Raw genomic sequence first — 16,396 nt, 5'->3', positions numbered from 1 at the left:
CATGGGAGATGGAATAAGGATTTTAAAATGACGTCACGAAAGCTTCCGGACGCTGCCGAAGCCAATCTCGGTGTCGTGACGCCATCAACGGGCGACTGCAGCTTGGATTGAAGTGGTCTGAAACTCAGTTTGATATTTCACAGACAAGGTACTGTATAACGACGGTTTTCGCCACTTTTCGTCTTGGTTTAGATTTTTTTTTCTGCAAATCACAAAAATCATAACTCGCTTCTCGTTTTCGGTTTTTACAAAACTGTGACCTTCTATTGAAAATGGAGGAAATATGTGCAGTCGCTGCTTTGTGTTTTCGTCTGTTTTGGCTGCAGCTAGCTAACTTAGCTAGCTACAGGGAAACGAGTAACTTATGCCAACTTTGAGGGATTTCATATTAGATGCATTTAGGGAGTTTGACGGTTAGAGTTATTTTCCTCGATGTGTGGGAATTCTTGAGTGCAAATAGCTGCAGTTGGCTAACGAGGTAGTTTTCTTTGAACTTGATAACCTCACTGACAGGCTGTTAGCACACACCTGCAAAGGTGCTTATATGATCACAGCCTCTCTTAATTTTTCAATTTTATTTCCACAAATCGATTTTTTTGCACTTTGTATTGTTAAAATATCGCTACTCGCTTATTGTGATCGTGCTAGCTAAACGTAGATTTAGCGTTACTTCCTAAACGAAACGACCTCTTTGGAAATGTCTGATTCTGAGTTAGGTTGCTATTGTGTAGCTATGAAATCCATTCATGCAAACTGCGATACTTTACAGGCTAAAACTAATCAAGGCTCACCGTTTCAAAACACTGTATCTGAAAAACCACCTGTTATTAGATCCCTTCATGTTTCTGCCTGACAGTATAAATATATTCATACATATATATATATATATATATATATATATATATATATATATAAAGAGAAGGCCTCAGGGGCCACGTAATTAAACAACATGAATATGGTTTTTACCGTTTACAGTCTGCTACACGTTGAAACTAAACAATTATTCCCTTACAGGGATCAGTCCATGCATTTACTATTGATAAACATTCATCAGTTGTAAAGTAGTGCAGAGGATTTGGAATATTTATAAATCATTTTTTAAATAATTTTATTTGGACATAATGCTGAACTGTTTTCCCTTTCTCTATTTTTTTCTCTGCTCTAATTAGGAGGACACAGTGGTAATGATTCGGAGCCTTGAGTGTTGAACAAGTGAGAGACACTTGGAGCCTTGAGTTTACAGTTTTGCTAATGATGTTGATGGTGGGAAGAGTTTGAGTGAGATCTTTTTTCCATACGGTGAGGATCTGTGAGAAAGGAACACAGCAAGGAACAAAGAAAACCAAAAACAAACCAAATTGTCTACAACAACAAAGGGGGAAGAACGATCTTAGGGACGGGTGTTGGGGATGGGGTTGAAGAGCCAAAGAAGGACGTCATGGTTCACAGCGGCTCTTCTTCCCCAATGAAAACAGCACCATCAGCATCACCTCATTTAACTGTTCCTGCTCCAGTCCCCCTCTGCAAATAGCACCTCCTCTGGTGACTGTCTCTGAAGATACTACTGGCCAGGAGTTAACCCAGCACCCTGCAAAGCTCCTCATCACAGAACTTACTTCTACTCCATCTCCAACTGGTGCCGAACCGCCCGTTGTAACCCCAGCAAAAGTGCATACAACTAGCTCTAGCCAACCATCTCCCTGGTCTTCAACACAAACTCCACCCCCTGCTCAGCTCGCCGTCAATGGCCGTACATCAGGCAGGAAGAGGACGCCTAAGGCTTGTGACTGTTGTGGCCCCAACAGTACGGGACACAATGTTCAAACCTCAGGCAGAGGGAGGGGGAGAGGTAGAGGGAGAGGTAAAGGGCCTGGTAGGGACCTTAGTGAAACACCTAAAAGAAAAGTGGGGGGTCAGCTGACGCGCATCAAGAACCCTGATTTAATCCAGGACATTGTAGAAGAAGCAGAGAATGAAGATTGCATACAAAAGACAATGCAAGCCACTGAAGTGGTGGACAATACTCAGCCGCAGACACTTGTTCCCCTAGCTGTCGCATCCCTTCATGATGGATCAATAAGAAACTGTGTCACTCCAGAGAAAGGGGATTCACCGATAAATGAACACATGTGGACAGAGGGGTCAGAGGTTATTGGCTCAGTAGGGAAGACAGTTGGTCATCTGGAGATGAAGTTGCCTCTAATTCTAGGCAGGGGAGCACTGGTGGTTAGAGGGAGAGGTGTAAGGGGAATGATGGGGTCTACTTGTGTATCACAATTTAGAGTAGGAGTTGGATTAAACAGGGCAGGTAGTAACCAAGATGAGAAAAAACATTTAGAGATTGAACATGTGGAGCACATTGACTCCTGCATAATTAAATCTCCAATAGGAAATGGGGAGACGGTAAATTTATCTGACACAGAACCTGAAGAGCAGACAAAGGACGACAGTGTGATTATGAGTGATCCTGGATACGGACTAGTATCCATCTCAGGTCCTGCTTTGGGTTCAGAGACTCCCCAGGATCTTGACTCTGAAATGCAGGTGGATCAAATTCCTGATGAAGCAGACCAAGCTTTTTATCACTAACTCTGTCCAATGGAAACCTCACCATGCCAACCGACCAGAGTCAGGTATCTACGCCTTGTCCTCCTAACCAGGAACCCATAATGGTGTGCAAAATGCAGCACCACTGTGCATTAATAGACCACAGGCTGTACTGTCGACCTGGAACCTGGGAGGAGGAGGAGATGGATGAAAGGTTGGCTAAGGAACAGTCAGAGGAAAGTGATGGAAGACCCCAGAATGAAGAAAGCCTGGAGCAGATTACTGACATGATCCAAGGTGGGACATTTTGGTGGGACACACACGGTTTGAATGTATAGTCCTACAATAATATATTAATCACTGTCGCATTTTAAGATGAAGAAATATGCAATGGCTGACGATGTAAGCACTTTTTATTCTCAGAAGGTCCCTGACATGTTAACTCACACAGATGATCCAAACTGTTATATCAATAGTATAACAGTACAAAAACAGAAGTAAAAGAAAAACATGTATTTTTGTGGGTTCTGCTCTACAATCTCATGTAAGTAATATGAGTCACTAATTTATTCCCAAGGGTATGAACAAATTAGTCATCTGCTCATGTGTCATGAATTAGTGGTTTGCTACTTCGTCTGCTATCAACCTTGAGTATTGACTTTAACTTACATATACTTACATGTAAAAAAGTATACCACTGCTTTAATACAAATGACAGCTTGGACTGTAATCTTTATTTTGAATGTGGATGTTGTGTTGAGAGTGTGTTATTGTTACAATTGTTGTTATAGTCCTTTACTGCTGTTACAGTGATGTCCTTTATTTCTTAGACTTTTTAGAGAGTTTCTATATGAAGTATGGCAGTTTCATTCCTCTCAGTGAGACAGATGTCCTGGAATACCTGAAGAAAAACTGTAACTCTGACCTCAGCATCAAGTAAGTACATAGTCAGAGGAATAATGGCGATAAGTGGTTTTTGCACTGTTACTGGCAATGTGTGTGTGTTGTTCTAAGTCTTGTCCTTTTGCATAAAAGAACATCTTAATAGTATCAAACAGGCACTTGTGTCAAACAGTACAACCCACTGTTTACTCAGTGTGGAGGATTTTTACTGCTTCATATTGTGTTATGACATCAAAGGTTTTTCTAACCTGATGTGAATCTCTTAGGGGACTGGACATCAAGGGGGCCATCACTCGGTACAGGGCGGGGCTTGCGTCTGTTCCTATTGCAGGCTTTATGGTGATGTACAACAAACACACCCTGAGCCTGGAGGACCTGGCCACACTCGAAGAACAGAATTGGCTCAATGATCAGGTAAAGCAGGATTAAAAAATGTACTATTGATTAGGCTCAAAACAAACTACTGATGCTAGAAAGCTTTTTTACTTTTTTCTCTTTTTGCCTATTTTTGATCAGATTATCAACATGTATGGAGAGCTCATTATGGAAGCAACACAACAAAAGGTGAGCTTTGTTTTTTCACACTGCCCAAACATGTATAGAAAGCTATTTACCAGTGTTTTTGGCCTGATTAAGTATAAATCAGACTCTAACAGTTATAATAAAAATGGATAGACCCAGAATTGAATTCTTATGTTCTCGTTTCTCTTTTTTTGTCTAGGTCCATTATTTCAACAGCTTTTTCCACAAGCAGCTGGTTGCCAAGGGTTATGAAGGTGTGAGGAGATGGACTAAAAAAGTAAGGAAAGTTTTGGAGAGTTTCCAGTCCAACTCTGTTACACAGGGTAATCTGATTTAGATTACAGTCAGTAATTGTTGGAGTCTGGTTTCTAAACTCTAAACCTTATTTGAAATATTAGAAATGTGTGAGAAAACAGAGAAGCTGATTAACCTGTTGTCAGCTATTATCTCATTGTCAACTCATTCATACTTTGCACACCATAATTTGTAACTTTTTTTTTCAGGTCGACCTGTTCTCCAAGTGGCTTTTGCTGATTCCCATCCATTTAGAAATCCACTGGTCTCTTGTCACGGTCACCATGGCAACCAAAACTATCAGTTATTATGACAGCCAAGGCATCGTGTTCAGACACACCACAGACGTGAGTGCCCCTGTGCATGTGGACATTTTGGGTGGGAAAACACACATGCACGTTATCATTAGGCTGTAATGAACACGTTGATGCTGCACATCCACTGGACTCTGATTGAGCAATGCACAACACAAGTACAAACAAAAGAGGTGGAAAGGAATAAAACATTGTTTCCAATTTGACAGGAAACAAACACTGTAGTGAAAAAAAAACAACAAAATATAGACACAGAATCTGAAAAATGTATAATTTATATATAAAGCAGCTTTTGTTTTCTATCAATTTGACTTTAATCCTCCTTAGGACAGTTTCTGTTCTTTCTATATTGCATAGTCGGCTGCTGCTTAGATTAAACTTTCATGAAACCAAATAAACGTTTTGGCGTTTGCTGTGTGAGTGCTGGTACTTTGACCTGTTTTTGCAATAGCTTAACTGCAGCTTTTTGTGTTTGTGTGTGTGTGCATGTGCAGAACATAATGAAGTACCTTCAGTCTGAAGCCAGGGAGAAGAAGCAGACAGCTTTCCAGAAAGGCTGGAAGATCACCATCATCAAGGTAACTCTGCTTATGTTTCCTGGTGTATCAGTGCAGGTTTTGGTTTTGTGGGTTACATTAGACAAACATACAGAGTTTGTACAAGCTGAGTAGATACTATAGCTGTATATTGAAACAGACATACACTGTTGACTTATGGTCTGGCTTTTGTGTGACTCGCTGACTGGGACTTGTTGACTCCTCAGGGCATTCCTCAGCAGAAAAATGACAGCGACTGTGGAGTTTTTGTCCTTGAGGTAAGACATGACTCTTTCCCACAATTACGACTGCCTTATTTGATTTCTTTTTCTGCAGTTCCGGTTTGTTCCCTTCTTTTATCTGTCATGTCAGTGAAGTGGACCTGGTGCCTTTGGTGTCTTTTGTGCCCCAGGGTTTCAGATTTCATCATAACTCTGTCCATACAGTCACTGCCAAACTCAGGGGTTGTGGAGTAACTTGTCTCACTGGTTTGTCTCTCTGTCCACCAGTACTGTCGCTGTCTCTCTGTGAAACAGCCTCTGCTCTTCAGTCAAGAGGACATGCCTCGCATCCGCAACAGAATCTACAAGGAGCTGTGTGACTGTCGCCTCAACGACTGAATGTCTGTATAAAGGCCTCCTTTACGTTTTGACTGGTTTGTCCAGGTCTGTCAGATGTCCCGACTTGCTGACAGCCCGTTACATAATCTAATACAGCCTGGCCCCCCATGTTCTAGGCTCTCCTGCCAGTATACCTGTGACTGACTGGTCTGTAGCTTCAGGTTTTCACTCGCAAACCTGCAATGAACTACTGATGTGGGCCCCTACTGACCCCTCAAAGATGCTGTACCCATCCAGATGTTTTTGTGTTTTACGTGTACCCTCCCCAGTTCAACGCCTTTAAGGACTCCATGGGGAGTTTGACTGAAGTCACTGATGTTGGACCAGGATGAGCATTCTCTTCCAAACAAGTGGCCTTATGCCGCGAACGGCCATTTTAAACCAATTGACGTTCCTTTTAACAGTTTATTTTGTGCTGGACTTAACAGCAGTGTCATGCTTACGGTTACACGCGTGTTGAGCTAGGATGTGAGATTCAGTGGACCAATAGTTCATCAAAACTTGAACGTTTGAGTTGGCAGACATTTGCATGGTCAAAGGCCATTTCATTGAATCTAGGATATCCGCCGAATGTACTTCCTCCTGGCATCTTTGCAGGCTGGTGACTCGGCACCACCCAGGCTACAGGTATTACAGGCTTGAAACATGAACGCTATTATAGATCATTTTTAAGGTAGTTTTTGTTCAAAGTATTAGAATTACTCAGTTTAAATTCTTATTAAAATTCCAGTTTTTCCTCAGTTATCTTGCACTTTTTTTGTTTTGCTGTAATCACATGCTTGTGGTAACCTCTAAGCTAAGCCATTGTTTGGTCATTGTTCATTTCTATTTCCGTTGAAAATCGTGTCTCAGGCTGGTTAGTGAATATCGTGTTAGGTTGTACGGCTAGCTGCTGATTTGAGGACCACCGTTTTTGTTTTAAGCCAAGGACTCTCTCCAGCTTTAAACCGTCACTGCTTCATATGCATTAACACAGGGTGCAGGAAGCCCTCTTACAGTGTGGCTTTCTATCGGAGAAACAAGTGGACCTCAGTTACTTTGATATTCTCTCCAGTCCAACCTGGGTTTTGTTGTTCTATTCACATATTTACAGATAGTATTGTACTTTTACTTGGCCTACTACTGTACATGCTTGCTTTGGCTGGAAAAAAATGGTTTCTCTACTGTTTTTATTGTTATTATTAAAAGGCCAATACTTCTGGGAATTTTGTTGCAGCTCATCTCTGAATTAGTTTAGATCCACAACGTGTAGATTTGATTATCAAAAAATGCATAATAAATGTTTTTTTTTTTTTTTTTTTAATTCTTCTCAGATGTCCTGGAGTTTTGGTAACAACGCAGAGTAAGTGAACAAAGGAACATGTGAATTCTTATTTATCAGTCTGTTTGCAATGAGTGGGTGAAGGCAAGAAATGTGTCCATGTTCCACCCTTGTCAGTGTGCCTTCAGCGTCTCCTGTAGTTCTTTTAGCGGGCCTAATGAACTGCTGCATTACAATAAATGCACCAGAAGAGGGGGCCCTGTCATAAACTATTATAAATTTGCCACAGTCACCTGCTTCTATTAGAGTCCACAAGTTCAGCCTTGGAACTGTAGGTACTATAGTAAAGGTACCTACTTCCATGAGTGCACGACCCATGTCCGCTGGGTGAAGCGTAGTCAGCTGATTATTATGCAAGTCTGATTATCTTGCAACAGTCCTTAATGTCATAATTAGCATTACATGCGCCTGTAAATGAGTTGACCTTTAAAGTAGCTTCATGCAAATGATTGTAGTGTTTTATAAAGAACAGTCTAATCTGCTGGGCTGCAGCCAGCGGGGGTGTTCTCTTCAGATATGCTCTGTGTAAATATAGAGAAATGTGCGTCTGTAATTTCAGTGTATCTTACTGTGTTCCTACTGTGTGGGGAATCGGCGAAAGGCTCAGAATAAGACACAGGAAGCTTTCTGTCCGTTTGGGGCCACCATACGCATAGGAGGACACATGGAAAGAGCTCATAAGCTGTTCCTCTCTGACTGAAATGAGTTTAATTGAAGCACTAACTCTCAGATAAAAACTATTCAGGTCATCCATCAGCCGCTTTGAAGTAAAAGCCTTCCAGTGAGATTATGTTATTACCCCTATCATGAGTGCATTTTGCTCTATTTGAAAATTTAATGCCAGATTTAGAACTGTTCCGATGTAGATTTGCTTCTCTGTGACTTCCTTTTCTGTAGCAGGAACTTTGCTGCCTTGGACAATAAAATAAGCTGTATTTAATTGGAAACCTGGGCTTCACATTCAGGTAACGAGGCTACCTTCTTAGTGGGTGTCACAGTCTGGGATGCAGCTATACTATACATATGTCAGTTCATTAGACGAAGCAGAGCCCAAACTGTAGCGGTGACGCATCATGACTCCTCTGTTTTTCTTTTCTTCTCTAACAGTCTCTGTCTGAAAGAAGCCGAACAGATTGTCCCTGTACCTGATAGAGTCCTAATGCGAAGCAGATAAAGCTCAGAACAGAGAGAGAAGATCAGTCTGGGTCTTAAAAGTACATTCACGGCACTTTGAGAAGGAGCTGGATTAAAAGTTGGGAGGATTCAAGGTTAAATCTGCAGGAAGTGTGCAGTAATTATAGATGTTAGAAAACTAAACCTAGATAAGAAGAGGTTTATAGAGTATGGATGAAAAACAAAACTATTCTGATGTTTCTACTGATCAAAGCAAAGCGAGTTGTTGTTTATCTTGAGTCTTTTATTCAACAGATGTCAAACACAGACTCTGATTCAGTCAGTCACGGTTAGAACATCTGTAAACACTGACTCCGTCTTTCTGCATCATCACTGGCTGCTCTTATCTCTTACACTGTGCTCTGCGTTTTGCACTAGTTTGCTAATCAATTGTCTTGGAACGTAAAGCATCATAACAGTCAGTAGCTCCACATGGTGATGCGAGCCGACTGTGCTATAACAGATGGACATCCTAATCTTCTTCATCCTCCCCTCCTCCAACAACACTTCTATCATAGTAATATGGGGTCTGTGCTGTTTACCAGAGGCTGATGCAGACTTACCACCGAAATGAGTCCATATTGCAGCAGATTGAGGAAAACGGCCTCAGACGCAAATAGACATTTGTTTTGTAATGGGGAAAAAACAGCTTCATTTTACTTGTGTTTGAATTTCCTGTCAGTGTGGGTCTGTCTGGAATGTTGTCATAGAAATTTAACTAAAGTTGAAAAAGTAAGTCTTTGTGGACAAATGAGGTGTTGGGTTCCCTGGGTTTTATGCTAAAGGGATTTGAGATAAACAGAACTTGGAAAAGGAAAGTATCTTCATCTTCATGACTGAACCCAGTTTAATCCTTATGAGATGAGAGAAAACCCACTGACTTCCAGCAGCCTTGTGTTGACAATAACACATTTATTTTTTATTGCAGTCCTCTGCCCAGGAGCCAACAATGCCTCTGTTAACAGTCGGGTCACAAAGCGCTAAGGTTTGGATTCGCAGCACAGGGCTTTCACTTTAGAAACTCATCTTTTTGAGCCTTGCAAACCTTAAAAATGCAAATGTTATTTGCATTCAAATATATTTTTAGTGTGTGTACACAGAGATGCGGGGATGAAATAATCAGATGTTGTTGACAAAATGGCTCTTTGGAAGCAGATGGCTGAGTCATACGTTAAGACAAGAGACCAAAAAAGCCATTAATTAATGAACTGGTTGTTTTTGTGTCGTAAAACAACATGCAAAGTTATGTGTGTGGGACTAAATCCATCATTACAATAAACCGGAGCACTAGACTAGTAAAAAAGCAGTGTAAGCAAACGAAGCAGCAGTTGAGCAATGTTCTCCAGAGACTGAAAATGCAACCACAGAATAAATGAAACCACACATTACAGACACATAATCTATGACACCGGTAAATGCTTTCGCACCAAACGAGTAAGACTTCATTTGTGGGACACGGTTGCATGGTCCCAGTGTGGACTCCAATAACTTCCCACTAACCAGGATGTTCTGCCGCTCTCTGAAGGCAGGTGTGGAGCCTTTCGACAGCACACGGGGACGATGATGACGATGATCATAGAAAAACCAGACTCACCTGCTGCAGCAGCTTGCAAATATGCTTTAATGCTTTAATGCGTCTGCTCGACTCAGTGCCTTTCAAGGTCAAAGCCATCTTCACTGCTGCGCGTGTAAACAACAGAAGCAAAGCCGAAAGTGTTCGTTGCTGCTGCTTCCAGCAGAAACTCAATAAAACAGGGAGCAAGGTGCGTCTTTTACTTTACAGCCTTGTTGACGGAGAATGAAAACGTGTCATGTGTTACGTGCCCACCTGTTCGCCGGTGCGTCCGAGCGCGTTCGCGCGCTCGTGCCTACTGCACGGCTCCCAGCAGCCCTCTCCGCTACCAGATGGCAGTGTTTTTCTAATCAGGGATGTGTTGCTTAAGTTCTAATCCCCACGCAGACACGCTGGTACACACATTTGCCCAGATTCAACAGAAACAGACGCAGTAACGTACACACACATACACACACACACACACACACACACACACACACACACACGCACGCTCTAGCCATCTTGGTGCCTTAGGCAAAAGCTAGACAACACCCCCCCCCCCCAAACACACACACTCTCCCTCCCATTTATTTATTGATACTGCTGTAGTGTAGAGGTAAACACAGGTACGGCTAATTCCTCTCTGTGTGGTGACAGCGATTTATGCTGCATTATAATTACACTATAACAGACATGGTCGCATTTTAATCTCCGCCGCAGCGTTGATGCAGGCTGGAAATCAGATTTGCATATATCGATTTAGAGATGTTTTATTCCATCTCAATCCAGGGATGTGTAAATGTGAGTCTCTGTCAGCCTCCGAGGCGCAGGGGTAGGGATTGAATTGATTTGCATTCATTTCGGGTTTGTTCTCTTTCAATTCAACACAATCGTTTTTCTTTCTCTGTTTGGCTGCAAATAAACTGCAGCTCAGCTCCAGAGTGTGAATAAACATAAAGAGGCTAAAATCATCTCAGCTGGTGTCAGAGGTGATGTTTACCTCACAGCAGACAGATGTTTAGCTGCTGCATTCAAAGCACGGCCGCATTCGCAGCAGAACGACAGGTGAGTGTGTGGTGCTGTGCGTCCAGGACTGTCCGTGAGTCCTGACTCAGAGGTGGGACAGACTGACACTAACGACGCCGTGTCTGTAAAGCCTGAGCCAGCAGGAACCCGGGGGCTAATTGCTTCGTGTGCAGCAGAGCACAGAAGCAGCCGGAGACAGAAACGTGGGTCCTCAGAGTTTCTGCTCGCTGCACAGATGCAACAGAAGCAAAACCACTTTGTTGCTGTCTTTGTCTCAGCACCAATGAGTCGTGTCCTGTGAATATGGTCTGTGGTGTCACGGTTAAACGTGTGCACATCATGTGGGAGTTTCACACTGCACTGATGACATAACTGCATGTTTGAAATGTGGATTGGCAATTCAGCCAATAGAAATGACAATTCAGTCCAGAAATACACACTGCTGTAAATCATAATCCACGTCCCACGACACAAAATAATTTTACTCTTTCCGAAATATTCCAGTGTGACTTTGTTAAATCTTCTGATCTTATTGCTTGTAATGGCTGATACCCGGAAGGTCTTACTGATGGGTACATGAAAACATGATGGTGTGCCTTCATATCACAGCATGTTAATGACAGGCATCAAGGCACCACATGTGCTATTACACACAAGAAATGAGATTTCGTATTTCATTGTAACTGTCAGGACAGAGGAGGAAGGACTGTCCTCGTAAAGCGCGCCCCCCGGTGTGTTTGATCCTTCGATGCCACGTGAAATCATGCTTGGGCCTCGACACAAAGGAAGGAAAATCCAAATCTCTGTGAGGGAGGAAATAAAGGAGCGCCATAATGAGCACTAATACGATAATGAAGGAGCTCAGTGCCCGTCTCGCCGACGTCAGCGCAACGCTGCATGGAAATGACATGAAAAGGTAAAAGTTAAGGCACAAGTTACTGTTCTTATATTGTTATAGCTCAGTGTGAACAGGACCCATGTGTTCTGGACCACTTTCAGACTCGTTTAAACTCCAATCAGGTTTATTTTACTGACACTATGTCTCAGTTGGTGATGGAGTTTCATAGACTGGTTATAAGCAGCTGCACAGGCAATATTTATTACAAGGATGAAGTCATTATTCTGTAATGACAGGGGAAAATAACACCATTGTTCCTATTCCTATCACACTGCGATTGCATCAAAAGCGGTTCAGGAGAATTGATTCTATCACATTCATATATTTGTCTTCCACTGAGCTATGAAATAGAGCTTCATCATTCGCTTTTAATCTCGACGAGGAAAAAAACCCTGAACATCTCATAATAACAGCGCCATACAGATCTTGTGCTGGATGCGTCACAGGGCCTTCGAACTGTGGCCTGACACACACACACACACACACGCGCGCACACACACACACACACACCCACACACACACACACACACACACACACACACACACACACACACGCACGCACGCACGCACACCCGCACCGCACACATGTGCACACACACACCGCCAACACGCACCCTCACACCCACCACACCCCACACACCCACACCACCACACACACACACACACACACACACACACACTCACCACCCTCACCCTCACGCCCATTTCACACACACACAACCCCTCACCCCTCACTCACGCACACCACACACACACACACACCACACCCCACACCCACACCCACACCACCCTCCCGCACCCCCCCTCACCTCACCATTTTCACACACACACCCTCCACCGCCACACGCACACACACACTCACTCACACACCACACGCACGCACCTCACCCCCACACACACCCACACACACCACACCCAACACACACACACACACACACACACACACACACCCACACACGATGGAGGTTGAGGGAATCACTGGTCTTGTGTTGGTGGAGAGGTTCCTGTGGCTCTGATGTCACTAATCGCACAGTGACTCATCGCAGCGACAGAGACAACGGTCCCAATCATGACAATCTGCCCACATTCACAGGTGTGACAGGCGCCTCCGTCGCGCGTCCACAGTAGCAGCTGATTGAAGACGTGGTTCAACTTTCCGTTCTCCGCAGTGATCACGGGCTGAACGCAGGCAGCTGTGATGAGCTTCAAGCTTCTAGCTGCTGCTTTTTCCACCTCATTGATTATTCTCTTTGAGGTTCGTAAACCTTTCTTGCTTTATAGAAATCATTTCTTTATTCAGAGTTGTGGGTGTTTTTTTCCAAAACACGGTTCATTTGAGGGAATTTCTTGTGTGATGCAACAAATGTTTCCTGACCCACAGTTCTGTTGAACCATCTCCAGCTTTTTCAAACTGAACTTTATTTATATATATTTATATTATATAAATATGATTTATTAGTTCATTATTGTGTCAAAGATACATATGAACACATTTTACAAGTTAAATGATGGTTTAGGTTTTCTATCGCTTTTATTTTAGCTTTGGTACAAAAATGTTCCAACATTATATATGAAACCTTGAACATTGAAATCAAAAAGTGTTTATATTATAAATCTCATTTCTTCTTTATCTTCCTCCTATAATATTATTAAAGATCACATTTTACCCGTCCTTTCATTACTATAATAAAGCGACGCCATTAAATTGGTTGTCATGCTTTAATTGAGACTTTAATGTGCTCATAGCTGTTCTTTCCGTGATTGACAGCTCTTCGGTCCCAAAACGCACCCGTCTCCGACCGTCTCTCTCTCTCGCACTCAATTGGTCCACGCTCCTCGCCTCGCCTAAAGGGGGAGGAGGGGGAGGAGAGGAGGATGGAGGGAGCTCAGAGTTTCAGATGCGCCTCGGCTCGGTCCTGGATGGAGTGTCGTGAATGGCAACACGGAATAACGTGCTGGGACAAAGAGCCGCTTGATGAACGCCTCCGCGTTGTTTCAGGCTCATTGTAGAGGACAAAAAGTGGATAAGCGACGAACCTTTAACCATGTGAAGCCCAGAGAAACCGTCGGAACAGTCGGGATTGCCTCGGCCGCGGACACAGCTGTGGAGTAAACCAGTCCCAAGGCAGGATGGCGAGAAGCGCTCCCTGATCCGGAATAAAAGGCGTCCTCACGCGCGGTGCCGGCGGTTCTGTATGGTCCGACCGCGACGCGCTCACCGCGCCGGGATTCCCTTTGTCCCCCACGTGCGTGGATTAGAAGACGCGAGGTGAACGGGAAGCTTTTGTTTGTTGTAGAATGAGGTTCATGTCGTTGCTCCGCGAGCTCGTTGCTGGAGACGCGCAGTGTTGGAGTTGCCTTTGTTTACAGGTTCCGTCCACATCGTGCACCCACTCGTGGATACTTGGCTTTTTATCCTTGAAGTTAAGCAGAGTATTCATTTAGAGCTTTGCGGCTTTTGTGCTTCACACATTTGACCGTCTGACCTATAAGTGAATCTACTTTTTATTATTTATTGGGCTTTTCACCCTCTTGCGCCACAGATTTACATTCACCACCTCGGGCTCATATTTCCATGCGCAGTATTGGTAATAAATGTCATCCACAACTGACTCAATATGTTGCAGGGAAGTGCTCATTAGCCCCAGGAGGAGACACTGGCCCGTGGGTGGATGCTCCCTAATAGCCCCACACAGTTGACCCGACCTGCTTGAAACAGTGATTGTTTGCAGCAGGTCCATCGATCACAGCTGTCCAGCTTTAAACGTAATGGCAGAAGTGCATTGTCCTCTTTCCAGCAGGATGATGTTCCTGTTTTTTTTATTTTTTTTAAAGCTGTCAAGATGTTGCTTCACTCGGCAGCTGGATTTCTGAACAACAGCCTCACCAGCTACAAATGAAATGAGACTTCAGCCCTTTTGGTTCTATTGTTTATTGTACTGAATGAACTTTGCAAATCATATGCTGAGTTACTGCATATTAGAGTTTTGCTTGAATCCGCACGTGATGGGATGAAAACGTATTCCAATTAGGATCTTTGGAACAGAGGCTTTGCACAGTGGGAAGTTCTATGCCAGTTGCAGAGCAGAGGCTCCCAGAGGAGAGGACGGAACCTGTGAACCGGCACAGAGGTCCATTTGCTAAAGGGCTGATCCCGCTTTGCACTGTTTTCCCCATTGCTCTCTATCTTAACTCCCCTTATCGCTGCCTCGCATGCGTCCGGCTGCACAGCCTGTAGATGCGCCGAGGCTCCGCTCCGCTCACGGACTTTCCACATCTTCAGCATTCGCCTCTCGCTCTGCCCAAATCTCAGCCTATTGATCTGTTGGCTTATACTCTGTGTTTAAATGTGGAAACCCATTGATCTGTGGGCTCTGAGTGGAGTGAGCAGCTACAGTTTATCGAGCTGACTGGTGCTTTTTACAAATATTTAATTGGTATCGTTGTGTGGCTGTAAGTGGTTACCCAGACTCCCTGTGTGATTGTAATAATGTGAGCATCTGATTGCATTAAAGTGTGTGTGTGTATGCGGATTATAAAGTAAACTATGCATGCACAAGCCTGCAGACATCCAGTAATTGTCCCTCTGGGGATTTCTCATACAAATGGACTCTGCTGCATGACTTAAGATGCATTTGCAAAACATAATTGTGAAGATGTAGAAGCTCTGAGGCTATAAATGCTGGTGGCGCCTCCTTTCAGCTGCCTCCATGAAGTGTGTCATTGCTGGTTATTTGAATGGAGAAGCTCCGTTCACGCTCCCTGTTGGAGGTGTCACAGGTGTGTGTGAGATTTCGTTGTCGACAGCTGAATGAAGAGGTCACAGGGTGAACGGGAGCGACGTGGATGTTGTGCAGGTGCTGCCGTTGTGCTGTGACGCGGCACCGGACGGCGACGCGCTACAGGCGAGCGCCAATTACCGCGCCTCCGCCGCTGTTGTTGAGGTAGAAACAGGCGTGTGTGTCAGCGAGCTGCGGCTTCACGCTCACTCGCTGCCCCCACTCCGTTCATACATGAGTCAGTTCAGCATTGTCATATATCATATCGGGCTCTCTGTGCAGAAACCCCCCCCCAGGGTCTCTACCCAGTCCTTCCCTGTCAACTTAATTGCAACATGGATTTTCTGAATGACTAAATCAATAGCAGGGCTCAGTTCTGCTTTAATAGGGTTTATAATTAAAGGTCCAATCAGCTCTTGCTAAGGATTGTACTGTAGAGTGACACCTGGGCTGCGTGTGATGTCTCCAGATAAAGAAACTCATGCTGCCACTGTATTTATTTATTGGTGACATCATCGCTGTATTTATTCTGGCATTGTTTTTTGGAAGCCAGTTAAATTCTCTTGGCAAATCACCCAGACACAAGTTACATCTGCTCAGTTTCCCTCACTCAGAGCTGGCTGAGGGATCAAATACAAATGTGGGCCTTGCCAAGCGCTAATTAGCCGGTGATTGGGGTTTTAATACTAGGCTTGTTTCTCGTGTTTAACCAGAATGTCATGTTTTGGTACAAACCGATCACTACAAAGTCACGGAACATTCTACAGTAATATCCAAGAATCCCAGGCATACATAAAACACAGTTTTTTAGAATCCAATAAGAAACTCTTCTTTCACCTTTGTAAAAAGGCCCTTTAATGTAACGCAAAGCTCTAAAGTGGCCATGGCTTCATTTTTGATCGTTCTTT

General features: G+C 43.7%; 2 protein-coding genes across 4 annotated transcripts in view; both read left to right on the top strand.

The window, feature by feature from the left end:
- The first annotated feature begins 30 nt into the window (after positions 1-30).
- Positions 31-6,941, top strand: senp5 (SUMO specific peptidase 5). 2 transcript variants are annotated; one of them, XM_029148525.3, is made up of 10 exons: positions 31-148; positions 1,170-2,844; positions 3,378-3,483; positions 3,717-3,864; positions 3,967-4,014; positions 4,172-4,249; positions 4,476-4,613; positions 5,075-5,158; positions 5,344-5,394; positions 5,626-6,941. In XM_029148525.3, exons 2-10 carry the CDS (start codon positions 2,613-2,615, stop codon positions 5,734-5,736), a joined length of 996 nt encoding a protein of 331 aa, XP_029004358.1. In that variant the 5' UTR covers positions 31-148; positions 1,170-2,612; the 3' UTR covers positions 5,737-6,941. The 2 variants fall into 2 exon arrangements, with proteins under 2 accessions (XP_029004358.1, XP_055364201.1); XM_055508226.1 differs by lacking the exon at positions 31-148 and adding an exon at positions 459-478.
- A 6,685-nt stretch (positions 6,942-13,626) lies between these two features.
- The window catches only part of pde4ba (phosphodiesterase 4B, cAMP-specific a), an 83,266-nt gene continuing 80,496 nt past the window's right edge, over positions 13,627-16,396 (top strand). Inside the window, exon 1 of one of the 2 annotated variants that reach the window (XM_029146580.3) lies at positions 13,627-13,978. Coding sequence is in view for 1 of the 2 variants with exons in the window: in XM_029146585.3 (XP_029002418.1) it covers positions 13,905-13,978 (74 nt within the window). In the remaining variant the exon portion in view is untranslated. The remainder of the gene's footprint in view (positions 13,979-16,396) is intronic. The other variant, XM_029146585.3, reaches the window with a different exon arrangement.

This window comes from Betta splendens, chromosome 4, assembly GCF_900634795.4.
Source record: "Betta splendens chromosome 4, fBetSpl5.4, whole genome shotgun sequence".
Lineage (NCBI taxonomy): Eukaryota > Metazoa > Chordata > Actinopteri > Anabantiformes > Osphronemidae > Betta > Betta splendens.
The sequence above is the reverse complement of the archived record's forward strand: the minus strand, read 5'-3'. Positions and strand labels throughout refer to the sequence as shown.